Source organism: Mastigoproctus giganteus, chromosome 6 (assembly GCF_048544385.1).
Source record: "Mastigoproctus giganteus isolate SK-2022 chromosome 6, ASM4854438v1, whole genome shotgun sequence".
Taxonomy (NCBI): Eukaryota; Metazoa; Arthropoda; class Arachnida; order Uropygi; family Thelyphonidae; genus Mastigoproctus; species Mastigoproctus giganteus.
Window position 1 is genome coordinate 52672980 of NC_143580.1, and position 21307 is coordinate 52694286.

Below are 21307 nucleotides of genomic sequence, written 5' to 3' on the forward strand. Positions count from 1 at the left end.
TCTGCAAACATAGAAGAACAGTATATAATTAATGTTTGTTTGATAACATAAACTGTTTTATGTTTTTATTTTCTTTCCTAGATACTGAAATGCTGAAGATTCAGATGCATTCTTCATCAGTGATGATCAACTTTCTATCACTTTGTCTCTGTTTGTTATTTTATCCGATGTTAACCAACAGTATCCCGAATGAGACAAATACTATCCAAACTCCATTGCAATCGGAAAAGACAAATAGCGATATTCGTCCTTCTATCGGATCGTCCATGAACACCTTGCAATTTCACCGTCAGATACTAGCTAAAGATATGGGATTGCGTACTTTGATGATGGGCAGCATGCTGTATAGTCTGTCTCTGTTACCTGCTATGGTTGTAGCGTTGGGTAGAACTGGAGTAGCTGGTTCTCTTGGTGGATTACTCTCCTCTTTTGGAATAGGAAAACGTTCTGTTCCAGGCAATTATATGTCAGACACTTTGTTGCCTCTGCTTGAAGAAGATGATACCAAGAAGTTCTTGAATATGTTGCGTCATGCTTTTGACAAATGGCAAGTAGTAGGAGAAGAATGTAAGGAGCTTTTTGTATGTGAAATTTATCAAGAGGTTGCTACAAGAGATATGGCTCCCGATATAGGAATGTTCACTGAAGCTATTGAAGAAGTTTTCTCGTAAGAATAATTTTTATTATTTATACCTTATTTATAAATAAGGTTAGATTATTGTACCTGGCAATAAATAGAACAACCCCCCTTCTATCCATTCTGCAGCCCATTTAACTTTCCCTATTTCCAAAACGACGATGTTTTTAGGTAGCTGGTAAGCTTAATTAATTGATACACAGTACTATCAGGAAATGATCAAATTTTTTCACAGAATCTTTTCTTAGAAACAGCAAAAACTACTGATTACAAAAGTTATATCTTCCTGTAATGATTTCAATCAGCCGGTACACTTATTTTAATGTTTATATTAATTATTTTTAAATACAGGCTAGGCCAAAAATATAACGACATTTTGAAGGTTCTGATCACTACAGTAATTAAATTTACATCCCCCCACCCCAATCTTTAAATCTGTTTAGAATTTAACGCAAGGCTTTAACTGTACATACTATCTCATCATTAGAGATGATCAGTATGAGTTCCACCAGAATTCAACCTTGAAAATTAGTGGAGCACTGAACGTGACGTTACACCATTTTCGACAGCAATTAACAATGATGATATCATTGAATGATTAGTAATCGAGAGATTTCAATAATCGAATTCGATGATTATTAGTAGTAGTAGCAGCAGAGACATGTGATTTCACATATCCATTCCCTCTAAACATTTGTCCAGCTCCTTGAATTTATTTAAGCTATCAACTTCCACAACGACAGATGAAAATTTCTTCCAGCAATCAACTACCCACTGGCTAAACGCAAATTTCTGCACATCTATTCTATAACTGTCTTTCCTCAATTTGAATTTGTGCCCCCTCAAGTCCGTAATCTGAGCATGAGGAACAATTCCATCAGAATTTAGCCGGCTCAACCCATTCAAAGCTTTATGCTACTCAATCAGATGACTTCGCAGGTGCCTAGTCTCTAGACGCTGCAATTTGCAGAACTTAAGCCTTTCTTGGTAACACCACCCCCCCTCGTTCCTCTCACCTATCTTGTTGCCCTTCTCTGTACTCGCTCAAGTAACTCTACACCCTTCCTAAAATGTGGCCTCCAGACCTTTACGCAGTACTCAAGGCACTGATCATTCGAATGATATGAGTATAATCGAAATGATCTAATGATTTGCGGTAATCGAAATAATCGATTATGACCTCTCGATTATGCTCATCACTAATAATTAGTTGGCAAGAGAATTTGCGATTTTTTCTTTAATCGATCAAGAGTATTCTTTTTTTTTTTAATTATGATTATCTATTTTTAACAAATTGGGGCAATGTAGCATTAAAGAAAAGTTACCGCTCTGGATCAAGGGCTGGTTCAGTGGGAGAAAACAGAGAATGGTTATAAATGGACACTACTCTTCTTGGAACACTGTTATTAGTGGAATCTCCCAGAATTCAGTGCTGAGCGCATTGTTCTTTTCTGTATTTATTAGTAACATTGATGAAGCAATATCAGATTTAATGTATAAATTTGGGTATAAAGGTAGACACGGTGATTAATGACAGTATTCAGGGTAATCTACTTCAAAAAAGTCTGAAAAAATTAGTCATATGGGCTGAAAAATGGTAGTTGAAGTTTAACGTTGACAAATGAAAGTAATCCCCGATTGGCTTACCAACTGTGTGCTAATATACTCAGGGTAGTGGAAAATGAAAAAGACCAGGCAGTAATCGTGCAGTCAGATATGAACTTCCCTGAGCAATGCAGAAAGGTTTCCAGGACAGCTCATGGGGTTTGTCAATGATATTCAGGAACTTGGCTAGCAGGGATAAGGAGGTGATTATCCCTTTGTATAAGGCAATGGTCAGGCCACATATTGAGTACTGCATACAGTCCGGAGGCATCATTTTAGGAAGGATGTTGATCTTCTAGAACGGGTGCAGAGAAAGGCGGCGAAGCTGATGAAGGGAACGAAGTGGTGGTGTTATCAAGAAAGGCTTCAGTTGTGCAAATTGCAGCGTCTGGAGCCAAGGCACCTGCGAAGAATTTGATTAAGGTGTTTAATTCTTTGAATGGATTGAGCAAGCTCAATGATGGTGGTCTTTCTTTCTTTTGCTTAGAGCACATGCATGAGGGGACATAAATTCAAATTAAGGAAGGATATTTGCAGAATAGGTGTACGGCAGTTTGCCTTTAGCCAGCGAGTGGTGATTGCTGAAACAAACTTCCATCTGTTGTTCTGGAAGTTGACAGCTTAAATTAATTGAAGGTGCAAGAATATTTGTCGATGCTATCGAGGCAGTGATATATATTTAAAAATTTTGTTTCGTTACTTTTGTCGAGCAGTGTACTACTACTACTAATTATTATTATTATTATTGTTGCACTAGTAAAATAAAATATTGAACACTTGAGTGATATTTACTGATTATGTTTTCTTTCTTTTTTTTTTTTCTTCCTTTTGTATATATTTCCAGACGAAAATCGCCGCAATCCAAACGTGACGTACATAACAGAGAATCAATTTCACTCTTTCTAGAAGCCGCAAGAAATGGACTTGATCACCAGAACTGCAGCGCTACCTATTTAACTTGTTCTAAATCACTACAGGAGCATTAAGTCATTAATTTTCGATAATAAAATTTATTAAAAACAAAATTCGAAATGTGGTGAAGACATTTTACATCCAAAACTGTATTTTATTTTAAAACAAAAGCATGCCATATAAATAAAGAAGTCATTATTCTGTGTCATTGTTATGATTAATATAATTAATGTGAAATCCATTATATCTCGAGAAAGTGGATTTATATGTCAAAAGTTATAATGTTGTGCTTAAGGAATCACTTTTACTGTAATCTGTCTTTCTCTTTTTCCGATTTGGACTTGTTGGTTGGCAGCTTTAAAGAAGTTAAAATATGTAACAAAAAGAAAAAAAGGATAATCGTTGAAATTATTTAAAACGGCATTTTCAATAACAATTTAAAATATTACGTGATATCATCACTTCATTTTTAATTATAATTTGATTTACTATTATAAAATATTTAAAATTAAAATCAATACAGTATTTTGATAGTGCACGTTTTATTTAAAATTCATAGTAACCTTTATATATTTATTTTAAGTTAACCATGTTATCCAATTTTTAATTAGGAGTTTAATAAAATAAAGCTTAATCCCAGGGGCTCACATCTGGTGAGTTTGGGCTTGGCACACCCAGGATCCTGAGCTGGATATCATCATTCTTCTCTTTTTTGGTGATTCCTCAGGGTAACTGGGGATTTTTTTTTTTTTTTTGCTGATGAGCTTCCTTGCACCATATAGCTAAATAATAATAATAATAATAATAATAATAACAATAATAATAATAACTTCAACGTAAGTAACAGAGATGTTTTGCAGCATTGAACCTACGTCAAAAGCTGAATACAGAAATGTAATAATCGGACATCCCTAGTACCTTTCATACTAATGTACAACTTTATCCAATATTTCTTCTTCTTTATTTAAAATACTTAACAGTGATTTTAGCTATAAATATTCGTCGTTTTGCAAGATGCATCTCACTCTTTCTTACTTTTGAGCCAATTTAAGAAATGTTCTAATATATTTAGTGAAGGACGTTACGTGGTTGTTTTCCATTAAGATTATTACTAAATATAATACCACTCTTATACCACGTGAAAATGATAATATAGTTTATTAAGCTATTCGCCTAAACTACTATACATTAAGGTAACGTTTCGGGTATCTTACCGATACCCATGATCAGACCATGCTGCTGACAGACTCGCGTATGCACATCAGGTTTCTGGGAGCATCGCAAGAGGAGTCTGTCAGGAGCACGGTCTGATGATGGGTTTCGGTAAGACACTTGAAACTTTACCTTAATGTATAGTAGTTTAGGCGAATAGCTTATAAGAGAGGTATTATATTTAGTAATAACCTAAAGAAATGTTCATGAAATATCGATATCTGCTCTCAGAAATCACTGTTTGATTTATTTCTTTTTGTTAAAATTAATTTATTCAAACGAACAAATTAATTCTCTCATAATTGAGAGAATTATGAGAGAATTAATTATGTGACTGTTTGAATAAATTAATTTTAACAAAAGAAATAAATCAATGAGAAATTGATTTATTTCTCATTGATTTATTATGTGACTGTTTGAATTTTGTAATTATGTGACTGTTTGAAATTAAACTCATTACATCATCTCGCAATAGGACAGATTTTGAAGACGTTCAGTGTTTGCCATATTAGAATCGGACCATAAATTTTCGATAATGAAATGTGATTGCTGTGCAACAAGCTAGTCCTCCTTTCTTCAGGAATTTACAAAAATATTATTCTGTACTTTTATTTAAAATTTACAATTTTATATTTTAATTAATGAAAAACCCTAATGCATAGGTATCGAAAATTTCAAATTCCGAATGAATTATGTTTGGCTTCTTGATGTGTAATTTTATTTAACTCATGTTGTTTTACTGAAGAAGTGTAGTAAGTCATCAGTCGTTTTTTTTCTTTTTCCCCAAAGTAATCCTTATTGAGGTATCCATATTCCAAAACTAATTTCAGTGTTTCAGAAAAAGGTTTTATTTTATTTTATTTTTTTAAAGAGATAGAGGCATAATACTAGAAGCATTGGCTATTTGATGATTGTTATTGTAATAAGGTTTTAGGAGCATGGTCAACTAAGGCCTTATTGCTCCGTCTATACTGTCTGAGAATTGTGTGCTTAGTGATCGATTTTCTGTTTGCTGAACAAAAACCCGAGTTTCCGGGACAAAAAAGTTGGTTGTTTGATATATACTGTACTACACTGGTGTGCAAAATTTAAGGACCAGTCAGGTTTTCACCTGTAGCTTCTAATAGGAGTGGCCTGGATATGGGAAAAGCATACCAAAGGAACCTCGCGAGGTACAGAAATGATGAAGGAAACAACACCGACACAACAACGGAAACAAAACGGTACAGAGGGACTTAATTCAAAAATGGCAACATAACACTGGCTGCCATGATGCAAATGCATCACTGCCAAATATGGAACAGAGGTCTTCAGTAGGAGATATGGCCACCCCCAATGTCGATGCAGGCTTTGCACTGCCTGTCCATACTTAGAACAATGTTTTTGATAAGTTCTTGCGGTAACATCGTCTATTCCTCTCTCAGCGCCATCTTCAGCTGGTGAACATTTTCTGATGGGTGTGGACGTACCGCTAGGTGTCTTCCCAGAGCTTCCCATATGTGTTCGATGGGATTTAGATCATTGAACGGGCAGACCAATCCATACGAATAATGTCTTCACTTTCCAAAAACATATCAACAGCTGCAGTGCGATGGGGTGTGGCGTTATCATCCATAAACACGACCTCGGGGCCAATGGCACCTTGGAACAGACGCACATGGGGAAGGATTACCTCAGTACAGTAGCGTGCAGCACCAGTTACAGTACCGCCTTCCAGTATCTGGAGTTGTGTACGTCCATCCAAGTTAACGCCTCCCCAGACGAGAACACCTCGACCGCCATATCGATCCTTTTCAGTGATGTTTGCTGGGTGATCATCATCATCATCAGCCATTTTCAATCCACTGCAGGATGAAGGCCTCTCCAGCAACTTTCCAGTTCCTTCTGTTTTGAGCACTGGACATCCATTTACTACCCACAAACTCATGAATTTCATCTATCCATCTCCGCCTTTGTCTTCCAGGTTTTCTTCTAGCTCCTCTTGGATACCATTCTGTTATTTTCTTAGTCCATCTGTCATCATGTCTTCGAGCTATGTGTCCTGCCCAAGACCATTTTAGTTCTTTAGTTTTGATAAGAATGTCCTTTACTTGAGTTTGTTGCCTAATCCATGTGTTTCTCTTCTTATCTAACAGTCTTATTCCCAATATGATCCGTTCCATTCTTCGCTGTGTGGTTCTCAGCTTCTCTTCCATTCTTTTGGTGAGTGCCCAAGTTTCACTTCCATAAGTCATGGTGGGGAGTATACATTGGTCCATTATTTTACGTTTCAGACAAACTGGGATATTGCTCTTCAGTATGTGACTATATTTCCTGAATGCTATCCATCCAAAATTTATTCTTCTCTTGACTTCCAGCCATTTATCATTATTACAGCTAATAACTTGTCCCAGATAAGTATATGACTCCACCTTTTCAATTACTGCTCCTTCAAGCATTATTTCCCTTTCTGTGGCATACTTGTTCATCATTACTTTTGTTTTAGCCATATTCATCTTTAGTCCAAAATCCTTACTAGCTGTGCATAACTGATTAAGATTTTCCTCTAATTCTTTGGGATCATGGCTTATGACCACAATGTCATCTGCAAATCGCAAATGGTTTAGGTACTCTCCGTTCACATTGACTCCTTTCTGCGACCAGTCTAATCTTCTGAAAGCTTCCTCAAGGGCAGCAGTAAACAGCTTCGGAGATATTGTGTCTCCTTGTCGAACTCCTTTCTCAATTTTAAATTTCCTACTGTCTTTGTCTAGTCTAATAAAGGAGGTAGCACTCTCGTATATTTTCTTCAAAATCATAATATATGGGGTATCAATGCCTTGTCTTTCCAGTGCCCGAAACATTGCCTTATGCTGTATGGAGTCAAATGCCTTTTCATAATCCACAAATGCCAGGCATAATGGTGTTTTATATTCATTTGCTTTCTCCCTTAGCTGTGATATTACATGAAGGTGATCCATAGTTGAGAATCCTGTCCTAAAGCCAGCTTGCTCTTTCGGTTGATTCTCATCCAGTATTCTTTCTAATCTGTTAGTAATGACCCTTGTGAACAACTTGTAGATGTGGGATAACAAGCTAATTGGTCTATAATTTCCAATTTCTGATTTATCTCCTTTCTTATGCAGCAAAACTATGATTGCATTATTCCACTGCTTAGGCGTCACACCTTTTCTAATGCACTTTGTGAAGAGCCTTGCCAGTTTTTGTGTTATGTCTCTTCCTCCCAATTTTAACAACTCTACAGTAACTTCATCTTCCCCCGAGGCTTTCTGATTCTTCATTTTCTTCAATGCATGTTCTACCTCATCAGGAAGAATATTGGGTATGTCGTATGTGTTGCTACTTTGCAATCCATCTTCCCCACTGCTGGCATCATTCCCCTGCTCCTTGTATAATTCTCTATAGTAGTCTTCTGCTATTTGAATTATGCCTTCTCTGCTGTTTATAAGTACACCATCGCTATTCTTCAGTTTCAGTATCATTTGTCTTTCTGTATTACTGATCATGGCTGCTGATTTAAATCCTTTGTTTTCCCTTAATGCTTGTTCTACTTTTCTTGTGTTAAATCTTCTTATGTCCTCTCTGAGTCTCTTTCTAATGGCTTTGCATAACTCAGTATACTCAATTTTCTCCCTGTCAGTGTTTTTCTTGCTTTTCATTTGTCGTCTTCGGTTCATCATGACAAGTGTTTCTTGACTAATTTTTTCTTCTTTGGATTTCTTTTTCCCTATAGGTTTCTTGGGCTTTATCACTTTCAAAAAGTTGTAATATTCTTCGTCGATATCTTGGTCCTCAGCAGTCTGCAGAAGCTCAAAGAAGCTCTCAGCAGTCTGCAGAAGTCTGCATGCAGGGTATCACCCAGCAGTCTGCTGGGTGATACCCTGTGCCAACCTCTCGCCAGATTAGCTGACGTCCAGAATCGCTGCTGAGACTGAATTACTCTCATCAGTAAAGAGTACCTTAAGTAAAGATTTCGTGGTTGTAACCTTTAGAAATAGTGTTGGTCCTTAAGTTTTGCACAGCAGTGTATATATATAGCTAATCATGGTACTCAGTTTTCATTATGTCTGCGGTATACTCCTGTTCTCAGTTTTGTTATTACACTGTTTAAAGCACATTTCACTAATTTCATGCTATTCTAATATTTCTATTCAGTGCATATATTCTTCTTAAATCCATGTAATTATCTGATATACTTTTTTTTCTTTTTAATGAGAACTACAAATGCAAAAGGTATCAAAACTTAGTACTACGCATGAGTTAAAGGAGATGGGGAGGGAGCAAACACCGGAAACTGCTCTGGAGACTAAACATGGATTTCATCACGTCAAGCCTCCAATAAGCATAATGGTGGCATTGTATCGGTTGGTGAGCGCCATCTACCACTTAGTGTTAGATTATCAGTAAGCATTAGTATTATATTACTATTACAGTGTATATTAAAGTATTATACAGTATTATTAGTGTTATACAGGGTGTTTCAGTTAAACGTTTCAGAACTTCTAAGAGGGGTAGGGTACATCCTGACAACTCGAAATCATATAGCAATGTGGGGTCGGAAATGCTTTCCTGAAGCGGTGTTGTACACAGAAGCACCATAAAGAAAAGAGACCGTAAGTGAGAAATTGTTTTAATAATACATGAAAAGAAGCAAAAGGTACATGGATTATCTAGTAGATAGGTCTAACCGGACCTATCTACTTGATCTTTCTGCAGCAAGTATTGCCACAACTTTTGAGAGATGAACAGATTTCTGCATCGACGCAACAGACAATGTGGTTCCAACACGATGGAGCCCCTGCCCATTATAGCGGAGATGTTCGTAACTACCTGGATGTCACATTTGGTCAACAGTGGATCGGACGTGGTGGTCCCGTGCGTTGGCCTGCTCGGTCACCCGACCTATCATGTCTTGATTTTTATTTCTGGGGTCATATGAAATCGCTAGTTTATGACACCCCTGTTGACAATGCTGAGGAGCTGTTTGCAAGAATCGCAGTAGCTGCCGAAGAAATTCGAAATTCGCCTGGAGTATTCCAGAATGTTCGGATGTCCATGCGTCGGAGATGTGAGGCGTGCATTGTAGCCCGTGGAAGAAACTTCGAACACTTACTTTAATCCATGTACCTTTTGCTTCTTTTCATGTATTATTAAAACGATTTCTCACTTACGGTCTCTTTTCTTTATGGTGCTTCTGTGTACAACACCGCTTCAGGAAAGCATTTCCGACCCCACATTGCTATATGATTTCGAGTTGTCAGGATGTACCCTACCCCTCTTAGAAGTTCTGAAACGTTTAACTGAAACACCCTGTATATTAGTATTAGTACTGGTCACTGTAATAGTAGACATCAGCAACTGTTGATTTAGCCAGTAGGCACTTCAAATTCATAAAATTTAGATTACAAATAAAAAACTTGTGTTTCTCACCCTATAAACATACTAAATAAACCATAGAATTTCTAGAATTTATTTATTAGCATTAGTATAGAAGCGGAACTTCTTTTTTTATGTTCTTTAAGCTTTATATTTCTAACACGTTCTATGTTATTTTTTATTATTATTATTAGCTATATAGTACAAGAAAGCCTGAGTCTTATGCTGCACCAGGCCGAGTTACCCTGAGAGAGAGAGAGAGAGAGAGAGGGGGGGGGGGTAGAAAGTAATCACCAAGAAAAAGAAGAATGATAATATCCAGCTCAGAACTCTTTCCACGGGAATTTTCCAATTGGCTGTTTGCTTACTTCTAGAATTTTCTGATAGATTGTGGACAGCAGCCAAGCTCATTTGATAATGTGATAGGGTTTAGAGCATCACTGACTATGGCGTTGTTGCTCCCTGTATACGATTTTGTTTATTTTGTTTATTGGACTGTCGATTTGCTGTTTGTTTCGCCTACCCTCATCTTAGACTGACTATCTCAGCCACGTTGTGAAAAAAGGCCTATAAAAATTCCTTCCGTCATTGACGGGACTCAAACTCAGGTCTTTGCTACCAGATGTGGGGGAGGAAGGACGATTCTCACAACATAAAGACAGAGAAAATACTGACGCCTGATAGCTGCAGCTGCCTACTGACTAATGGTGAACGATCCAGTGAATTAAACAATCCAACCAACCAACATTCGCTTTCTTTATTTTGATTAGTTCAGTTTGCTCAAAGAATTCAATTTTCTGAAACAAAATATATAATATCAGAATTTATCAATTTATTACTTTGGTTCTTGCAATTTTCTGATAACTAAAGAAGAGATCATTGTGCCAACATGAAAAGTTAAGAACAGAAAATGGAGAAAAATAGCAAATCGTTTTCGTAATAAGCACGGTAATTGTCACTGCCTGACCGAAAGACATCGTGTATACACTGTATAGGAAAAAACGAATTGTTTCGATTTCATTGAAAATTGATTTGCGTGCCATCTGTTGTTGTGCACTGTTTCTACTGAGCAACCACAAATTTAAAGAGATGTGACGTAAGACGCCGTTCTACTGCATGAATATGATAGTTCGGTTTTCGTCTGCTAATTTTGTTAGTTTTATCAAATTGTAATATTTTGTCATACTTTAAGCCTGTTCAACTATTTTTTTTTTAACTTTTATAATTGCGTAAGTTATTCTGATAATCACATATTTCATTATGATAATTGTAAATAACTATTTTCGATACTGTATTATTATCGAAAACATTCGCCACGTTATATGCATTGTCTTGGTAAATTTGTGCCTTAGCGTAAATGTTCTCATCTTTGTGAGGATTTTAAATAGCAATTTATGTGCAACAGTGTAAGAAATAAAATAAATGTATTTGTGGAATACACCTTTTTTTCTTTTTTTTTTTTTCATTTTCGAACGCAGTGACAAACCACTGCTTTCGAAAAAAATCGATAATGCAATGTACTTACAGAGTTCGAATTAAAAATAAATAATAGAATATAACAGATTTCGCTTTCAGATCTAAAGCCTCCTCGATAGAGATAAAATTAGCATTTTAGCATTAGCATTAGCATTAGTAGAGGCATTTGATGCAAGAAAGCAAGCTTATGCAGCATCAGCCAAAAAAAAAAAAAAAAAAGTAACATAAATAAATAAAAATAACCACTCCACTTCACCCCTCTGTTCGTTCGAAATACCTGTCCAGGTTCGAAATTAGTGGCAAATGCAGGCGTGTACATGAGGGACGAGTCAGAGAAACGTACACATAAATAAAATGCATATTATATATATATATATATTTTTTTTTTTTTTTTGTTTTTCTTGTAAATCTCGGATGAGATTGGGTAAAGCAGTAAATAATATATATTATATTATTTACTGCTTCACCCAGTCTCATTCGAGATTTACAAATTCCTTTTTACTTCAGTGACAGTATAGTAGTTTCGCAACTTTTCGCTTTTTTTACTGGGTTCGAATCCTGTGGGAGGAATTCTTAAATGCCTCCTCAATCGGATTTATAGTTAGCTAGAGGGAGTAGAATTTTTCAGCGTGTACAACATGCGAATCGGCAGTGAATACACACGCAGCACAATATTGCCTTAGATGCTAATGCTTAGTATATTGTAATAACAGATTCCTCTGGAGTGTCCCTTAATCCAACTTTACAGAACATTTCAAGAAAAGTAAAAAATAACGGAATGATAGTGCATAGCTCAGTTTAGATACATTGACCTCTACAAATAAGTTTCGGTATGGTTATAAAACTACATCCATTAATATTTGGTCTAGAATAAGAAGGAAACATCTCTTTGGTCGTTTGCCTTTATATGTTATAAGGAATTCATGTATTATAAGAAACTTTTCAGAATTATTTGACAATTTTAATTTTGCTTGAAAATTTTAATTGCTCCTCCCTCTCTTCAGAATTTCAAATCATCTATTACCGTAGCATGTAGTATTAGCAGTAGTAGAGGTATGTGATGCAAGAAAGCAAGCTTATGTAGCATCAGCCGAAAAAAAGATAAAACCCATTTCACACATCCATTCCCTCTAAAAGTTTGTCCAGTTCCTCCTTGAATTTATTTAAGCTACCAACTTCCACAATGGCAGATGGAAGTTTGTTCCAGCAGTCAGCTACCCTCTAAATGCTTAGATCAGTTGGAGCCTAAGGTTTAATGGGATGTTGGGTGGCCCCAAAATTGGGAGCACCAGGAATGTGCCTGTGGATAAACTACTGATTTGGATATGCTACTGACCTATTTATTAATTATAAATTGGTAATGGAAAATCTCTTGTTGGTCGCTTAAACCAAATCTGAACAGCTGTCCTTAATGTTATTATTATTATTATTAGCCATATGGTACAGGAAGCCTGAGGCTTATGCTGCACCAGCCAAAAAAGAAAAAAAAAAAAAAAATATTCCCAAGTTACCCCCTGAGAGAGAGAGAGAGAGAGAGAGAGAAAGAGAAAGGAAAAGGAATTGCCAAGAAAGAGAAGAATGGTGATATCCAGCTCAGGACCCTGGGTTTGCCAAGCCCATATTCACCAGATGTGAGCCCCCAGGGTTAGATGTATTGGATATGCTAAGTGTTTGTCTCACAATTTTTAGCATTAGCATTAGAAAGGCATATGATGCAAGAAAGCAAGCTTATGCAGCATCAGCCAAAAAAAAAAAAAAATCGATCCCATTTCACCCCTCCGTTCGTTCGAAATACCTGTCCAGCTGAACTTTAAATTTATTTAGGCTATCAACTTCCACAACAAGGAATGGAAGTCTGTTCCACCAACCAACTACTCGCTGGCTAAAGGCAAATTTCCGCACATCTATCCTACATCTGTCATTTCTCAATTTGAATTTATGCCCTCTCAGGTGATTATTCTGAGCAAGAGGAAGAATCCCATCGGCATTGAGCATGCTCAAACTATTCAAGGCTTTATACACCTCTACCAGGTCACCTCGCCGGCTCCTAGTCTCCACAATGAGCAGTGTAATTTGCAAAACTTAAGTCTTTCTTCATAAGAGCAACCCTTTGTTCCATTCACTAATCTTGTTGCCCTTATGTACTCGTTCCAGCAGCTCTATATCCTTCTGGATATGAGGCCTCCAGACCTGTATAGAGTACTCAAGGTGTGGCCTGACCATTGCCTTATACAAGGAACATGACATTGCCTTATGTCATGGTGTCATTGACAAGACACCATGAGCTACTCTTGCAGCCTGTCTGCACTGCTCAGAAAACTTCATATCTGCCTGCACAATTACCCCACGTCCTTTTCATTCTCTACCACTGTCAGTGTAGTACCACAGAGTTGATACGTTGCTCTGGGATTACTGCTTCCAATATGTAGTACTTGAAATTTGTCAATGTTAAACTTAATTTGGCACCTCTCAGTCCATCTGCTCAACCTTTCCAGATCCTGTTGCAACAGCATAGCGTCAGTAGTGTCCTTAACAACCCTACCAACACCTTTGTATCATCTGCAAACTTGGACATTAAGCTTGATATACCATCATCAATATCATTTATAAATACAGAAAACAAAAATGGACCTAACACTGAACCCTGAGGGACTCCACTAATAACATTAGTCCACGATGAGGAGTGTCCATTGATTACCACTCTCTGTCTTCTCCCCCTCAACCATCCCTTTATCCATAGCAACAATTTGCCTCCAATGCCACACTGCTCCAATTGTGCAGCAGTCTTCCATGTGCAATAGTATCAAAAGCCTTTCTAAGTTGTTGTTATTTGGTTTTTAGGAGCATTAGTAACTAAGGCCATATTGCTCCAGAGATATGCGGTGGTCATTCCCTGATCTTTCTGCATCCTCCGTATTTGGTGGTCACGGGCTCAAACCCTGGTCTAATCAGGAAGCGTGTGCTACGCACTGCTGCTCCTGCCCACCTGGCTACTGAGGCGCCACGCCTTTCTAAGATCCAAATATATAATATCAGAATTATTCACTGCTTCCAGTTCTTTTGTGACTGCATCATTATATCCAATTAAATTGGTCAGGCAAGACTTTCCCTTAAGAAAACCATGCTGTGTCCGAGCTATAACTGAAGTCTTGTCTAGATGATCCTGCAGTGCATCTTTAACCAGTGACTCCATTATTTTACCCGGAACAGAAGTTAAACTAACTGGTCTGTAATTACTCGTGTCACCCTTTGATCCCCCTTTGTGAATTGGAGATACATTTGCACATCTCCAGTCCATGGGGACCTCCCCTGAGTCCAAGGATGCTCTCATAATGATGGCTTAGGGTTTGCTTAGTTGCTTTGCTGCCTCCTTTAATATAACTGGATAGATCCCATCCACCCCAGGTGCCTTTCTTATGTTTAACTTCAACAATTTCTCCTCCACTTTGCTCTCAGTTATTACAAAATCATTAAGCACCCTGCTACAATTTGATAACCTTCTGCCATTTTGAAACCTTAATAACTCCTCATGTGTGAATGTAGATGCAAAATACTCATTCAGTTTGTTCGTCTGTTGATGAGCAGGATCATCAACAGTCAAACCATCGATATCAAGTGGACCAATCAGATTCATCCCCTTCTTGTTAGCGTTTATATAAGTAAAGAAATCCTTGCTGTTTTTCTTAGCATTTTTTGCCAAAGATTTCTCATAATCTGCCTTCGCCTGCTTAACCTCCTTTATTAATTGATTACAGACTAGTTTATATCTGCCATAGGCTTCTGAGTCGCTTGATAATTTATGTGTATCCCATGCATTTTTCTTCTCTGTCACGAGTCTCATTAGTTCATTTGATAACCATTTAGGCCTAACACTTGAACAATATTTCTTAATAGGTATGTAAAGCCTAGTAGCTTCCAAGATTAATTCCTTGAATGCTTCCCATTTAGAATTTGGTGTTGGTAACGTCATCAGTTGGTCCCAATATAGAATTTAAATACTGTCTCAGACCATCGTAGTCGCCTTTACGAAAGCAAAAACCCTTCCATTTACCCCTGATGGTAGTTACCTCTTTGAGTAAATCCCACTTCGGCACACTGTGATCACTGCCACCTAGTGGTTTTTTTATCTGGAGATTCTTGATGCATGATAAATCACTACTGGTAATCAGATCAAGAGTATTACTCCCTCTAGTTGCCTCCCGAATATGCCGATTTAGAAAACAATCATCCAATAAATCCACAAAAGCCTTGATAGTGTGTGAGTGACCAACCCACAAATTCCAGTCAATATCTGGGAAATTAAAATCTCCCATTATAAGACTCTCTGATTTACTGGCCCACTCTATTTCTCTGTACAGTTTCTTATTATACTCATCAGAGTCATTAGGCCTATAGCACACTCCTACTCTCAATTTTGATCTCCCAATGCTTATATCACACCAAACTGACTCGACACTGCACTATCCAGCGATGTCAACTGGCTTCACTTCCTTGGATTTTATGTGTTTCTTAACTAATAGAATAACCCCTCCTCCCTTCCTATCCTGTGTATCCTTTCTGTACACATTGTACTCCCCAAATTCCAGTTCTGCATTCCTTATATCTGTGTGACACCACGTCTCTGATATCCCAACAATATCTGCCTTTGATGTTTTTAGCAATACCTCAAATTCATCAAATTTATTTACCAAACTCCTAGCATTGGTATACATGCACCTATTCCTATTCTTAGCTACCCTGACACAACCCATGTGTTTACTTGTACCGCAATGACTCCCAGAAATCTCTGAAATACCCTGCGTCTTGTTTTCCAGCCTGCTACTCATTCCAATAGAAGCAGTGCAAGAATCACTTTCACCTCTGCCAGTAGCTACTGTTAATCTATTAGTCCTTGTATCCCCCCCAAGCTAGCAGTTTTCCGACCCACCTAACACTACCTCGATGGCATCAGCAAATATTCTTGCACCTTTTCTATTTAAGTGTATCCCATTCCTGTAGAAGCAGTCTCTCCTGTTAACAAGTACACACCAGGCTGAAAAAAATTCTATCCCTTGAGCCTTGCACAATCTTTCTAGGGCTGAATTGATCGACAAGGCTCTCATCATATACTCCCTCCTATTGTGTCGGGGCAGAATTGCAGACACTTTCAAATTCAACCCTAATTCACGGCTTTTTTTCAACAGTGACCTGTACTTGTTAAGTAATTCCCCCGGTCTCCTACTCTTAATATCATTAAGGCCAATGTGTACAACTATAACACCTTTTGTGCCCTTAAAGGATGATATCCGCTCTACAACGTCATCAACCTTTGCCCCTGGCAGACATACCCTGGTCCTGTTCCACCTATCCTTTTTACATAGCATGTTTCCCGTTTCCCTGACATTAGAGTCACCAACAACTACTAGTTCATGTGGGACCACATGAACTTTCTGCCTTGGGGGTTGCCGCTGTGTTGCGTAATGATCAAGTGCAAGCTCTGACATTGATGTGGGCAGCTGAGAACTTGATGGGCCGCTCAATTTAGATCCTTCGAGGGCATCCACCCTGTCCTTCAAACTCTCATAAAGGCCCATAACAACGCTGAGTTGCTGATCAATACAATGCTGCATTTATCTTTTTTGCTAACTGGTTAAATATTAACTAATTTTGTTCAAGTTTAATAATGGATATCATGAATAATTTGAACTTTAATCCTGTAGTAATATTGTCTGTCAAGATATAATCATTCAGGGCCATGTTAATATACACTGCTTGATAAAACTAACAGAACAAAATGTTTTTCTTGAATATTTTATTGTGAACAGTGCTGAACGAAGGTGAATATTTGGTATAATAGGCATCCTTGCATGCAAATTCCGAGTATCCATAAAAATGAAGAATTTACAGATAAAGGAGCCACACTAGGAGGCAGTGATCACAGTGTACTGAAGTGGGAGTTACTTAAAGATGTAACTACCATCAGGGGTAAAGAGAAGGGTTCTTGCTTTAGTAAAAGTGACTACAGTGGGCTCAGAGATTTTTTTAAATTCTATACAGTGGGACCAACTGATGATGAATCGGACCAACTGATGATCTTGGAAGCTAGTAGGTTTTTTGTTCCAACTAAGAAATACTGTTCTAGGTTTAGCCCCACATGGATGTCAGATGAACTAAAGAGCCTCATGGCAGAGAAGAAATATGCATGGGATGCATATAAATTATCCGACAACACAGAAGCCTATGGTAGATATATGCTAGTCTGTTATCAAGTTACAAAGGAGGTTATGCAAGCGAAGCCAGATTATGAGAAATCTTTGGCAAAGGATGCAAAGAAAAACAATAAAGAGTTCTTTACTTATATGAACTCTAAAAGGAAGGGGATGAATCAGATTGGTCCATTTAATATCAGTGGTTTGACTGTAGACGATCATTCTCAGATAGCTGCCACACTAAATGAGTATTTTGCATCTATATTCAACATGAGAAGGCCAGATGTTTATCAAACTGTAACAGGGAGTTAAATGATTTTGTAATAACTGAGAGCAAAGTGGAAGAGAAACTGTTGAAGTTTAAAACATAAGAAAGGCACCTGGAGTGGATGGGATCTATCCAGTTATATTAAAGGAGGTGGCAAAAGAAGTAAGCAAAGACTTAACCATAATTATTTGTTTGTTTGTTTGTTATTTGGTTTTTAGGAGCATTAGCAACTAAGGCCATATTGCTCCGGGAATATGCGGTAGTCATTTCCTGACCTTTCCGCATCCTCCGTATTTGGTGGTGACGGGCTCGAACCCCGGTCTAATCAAGAAGCGTGTGCTACGCACTGCTGCTCCTTCCCACCTGGCTACGGAGGCGCCCAACCATAATTATGGATGCAACTTTGTTCTCAGGGTAAGTCCCCAATGACTGGAGATGTGCAAATGTATCTCCAATTTACAAAGGGAGGATTAAAGGGTGACACAAGTAATTAGAGACCTGTTAGTTTGACTTCTGTTCCAGGGAAAATAATGGAGTCACTGGTTAAAGAAGCATTGCAGGATCATCCAGACAAGACTGCAGTAATAATTCAGACAGAGCATGGGTTTGTTAAGGGGGAGTTTTGCCTGACCAATTTGATTGGATTTTACGACATGGTCACAAACGAACTGGATGCAAAAAATAATTTTGATGTCATATACTTAGATTTCAGGAAAGCTTTTGATACTGTTGCACATGGAAGACTACTGTACAGATTGGAGCAGTTTGGCATTAAGGGCAAGTTGCTACAACAGATAAAAGGATAGTTGAGTGGGAAAAGACAAAGTGGTAATCAGTGGACACTGCTCTTTGCGGACTAATGTTCTTAGTGGAGTCCCCCCACAGTTTGGTCTTGGGCCCATTGTTGTTTTGTACATTTATCAATGATATTGATGAAGGTATATCAGGCCTAATATCAAAGTTTGTAGATGATACAAAGGTTGGCAGGGTTGTTAATAAGAGTAATGACATATGTTGCTGCAACAGAATCTGGAAATGTTGAGCAGATGATCTGAGAAGTGGCAACTGAAGTTTAACATTAACAAATGCAAAGTACTGCATATGGGTAGCAGTTACCTCAGAGAAATGTACCAACTAGGTGGTGTTACGCTCAGGGTAGTGGAGAATGAAAGAGACATTGGGGTAATTGTTCAGTCAGATATAAAATTTCCTGAGCAACAGACAGGTTGCAAGAGTAGCTCATGGTGTCTTGTCAATGATATACAGGAATTTTTCCAGCAGGGATAAGGAGGTGATTATCCTCTTGTATAAGGCAATGGTCAGGTCTGGAGGCCTCATTTTATGAAGGATGTTGAGCTGCTGGAAAGGGTACAGAGAAGTACAACTAGATTGGTGAATGGAACAAAGGGTTGCTGTTACCAAGAGAAGCTAAAATTTTGCAAATTGCAGTGTGTGGAGACTAGGCACCTGTGAGATGATCTGATTGAGGTATGAATTGAGCAAATTCAGTGCTGATGGAATTCTTCCTCTTTCCCAGATTGATCTCTCCTGAGGAGATATAAATTCAAATTGAGCAAAGACAGGTGTAGAATAGATGTGCGGAAATTTTCCTTTAGCCAGCGGGTGGTTGATTGCTGGAACAAACTTCCATCTGTCGTGGAAGTTGACAGCTTAAATAAATTCAAGGCAGAACTAGACGAACATTTGGGGTGAATGGGTGGGTGAAATCGGAAGGATTTTTTTTTTTTTTTTTTTGGCTGATGATTGTATAAGCTTGCTTTCCTGCATCATATGCCTCTACTAATGCTAATGCTAATAATTTTTGGTTTAATTTTTAGTGGATGTTGCTTTTTATAGGTGAATCTTCAAGAAATTGATTGTGCCCAATATTAAAATAAGTTGCTAACTTCTGAAGCATCAAAAATTCTATAATCCCAGAAGATCAATTGATATTTAATTTTTTTGTATTAATTTTCATTATCATTAGTTTTATTCAAATGAAGTAACACACAAACCTACATACATTTTTGTATCTCCTCGAACAGTGTATCTACCTCTTCTTTTAAATTTATTCAAAGTACTAGCTTCCACAACACCAGATGATGTTTGTTCCAACATTTTGAGAAAACATTTTGTGCCACTTATAATGTAGAATGTGCTATTCATCTTATACATAAAGTTAATTGAAACAATGTTGTAATTATTATTATAATGTAATTAATATACTGTATTTAAGTAAATGCTTTACACTTAAGCATAAGTGTAAAGAACACTTGTTTACCATTTGTATTCATGTCACTTGTTCAGACATATTGCTTTTATTTATTTTATTAGTAGTGACAGATTATGCAAAGAAGCAAGCATATATACATTATCAGACGAGAAAAAAACAGCTATTCCATTTAACAATTTTTTAGTTGTCTATTTCCTAATTCTTTTTTAAATTTTTTGATGAAATAGTTTCAACAATGACTCACTCTCTGGCTGAAAGTGAATTTTTGCATGTCTCTCCTCCAACCATCCTTTTTCAATTTAAATTTATGTCCCTTTATGTGTCATCAGAGAAGAATAAAGATGTCATCAGAATTTAGTTTACTTAATCAATTTTAAAGCCTGATTGAAGTGTTTAAATTTTAAATACTCCAATCAAGAGTGTTTAAAATTTAACCCTTGCAGGTGTCTAGATTTCAGGCATTGCAGTGTGCAGAATTTCCTCAGAAACATCTTTAAAAAATCTTTAAGATTCATGCATGTGACTATAGATTTAAAATAACTAGTCAGTTGATTAAAATATATTATAATGTTCACATTCTAATAATAATTAATTATAAATTAAAATATATATCTACAATGAAATTTGTAATGAAAATAAATTTAATCAAAATAATAATAAATTATAAATTTAGAAATACAACATAACTTTTCTGTATAGAACAATAAATGGATTTGGCATTCTACACCATTATTTATGATCATCAATGTGATAGTCATCTGAGAATTGCATATTATAAAATTTTTCTTATTAAGGGCATTGGTGGCTCATGACTCTGATGTATGGGGATGCTGCTTCTTAAAGTTACATTAAATTGCCTTGGTTATAAGAAATGTAAACTCTCACATGACTTACTTCATCGGGAAGCATGGAGGCCATAATCAAATCAAATTTCACAAAAACCATCTGTCGTAGAAATAATGTTTCTTACACATTACACATCTCTTCATAACATAACTTCAACTTAGCAAGTTCAAGCTCAATTTGCAATTAAGCTGCAATCACATAGTTATACTGTTGAATGTTCAGTATTGACTTAACACTGATATAATTTACTTAATGGGAATTTGGGCAAATCATGCGAATAACAAAAAGACACTGATATTGTGATGACACACCCTTAATGAGCAACAATCAAATCGACACTGCTCAAATCAGCATTGACTCAACCACTGGGAGCAAAATATGGAATTCTCTAGCACATAGTTCTGTCTATGGTTAAACTTCAGAAGTGAAAACGATTTCCTGTTTTTATTTGTTTATCATTGAAACGATTATTGGAAATACTGTAGTTGTTTTTCCATGAACCAAAGGCCTTAGGCTATGGTTGGGATGGCCCTGGCTCTGTTTAATACTTGTAT

General features: G+C 37.0%; 1 protein-coding gene across 1 annotated transcript in view; it reads left to right on the forward strand.

Annotated features, from left to right (window-relative positions):
- The first annotated feature begins 266 nt into the window (after nucleotides 1-266).
- The window catches only part of LOC150084260 (dynein regulatory complex protein 9-like), a 95115-nt gene continuing 74074 nt past the window's right edge, over nucleotides 267-21307 (forward strand). The window contains exons 1-2 of the mRNA XM_090376167.1: nucleotides 267-667; nucleotides 989-1034. Of these exons, the coding sequence (XP_090232293.1) occupies nucleotides 267-667; nucleotides 989-1034 (447 nt within the window). The remainder of the gene's footprint in view (nucleotides 668-988; nucleotides 1035-21307) is intronic.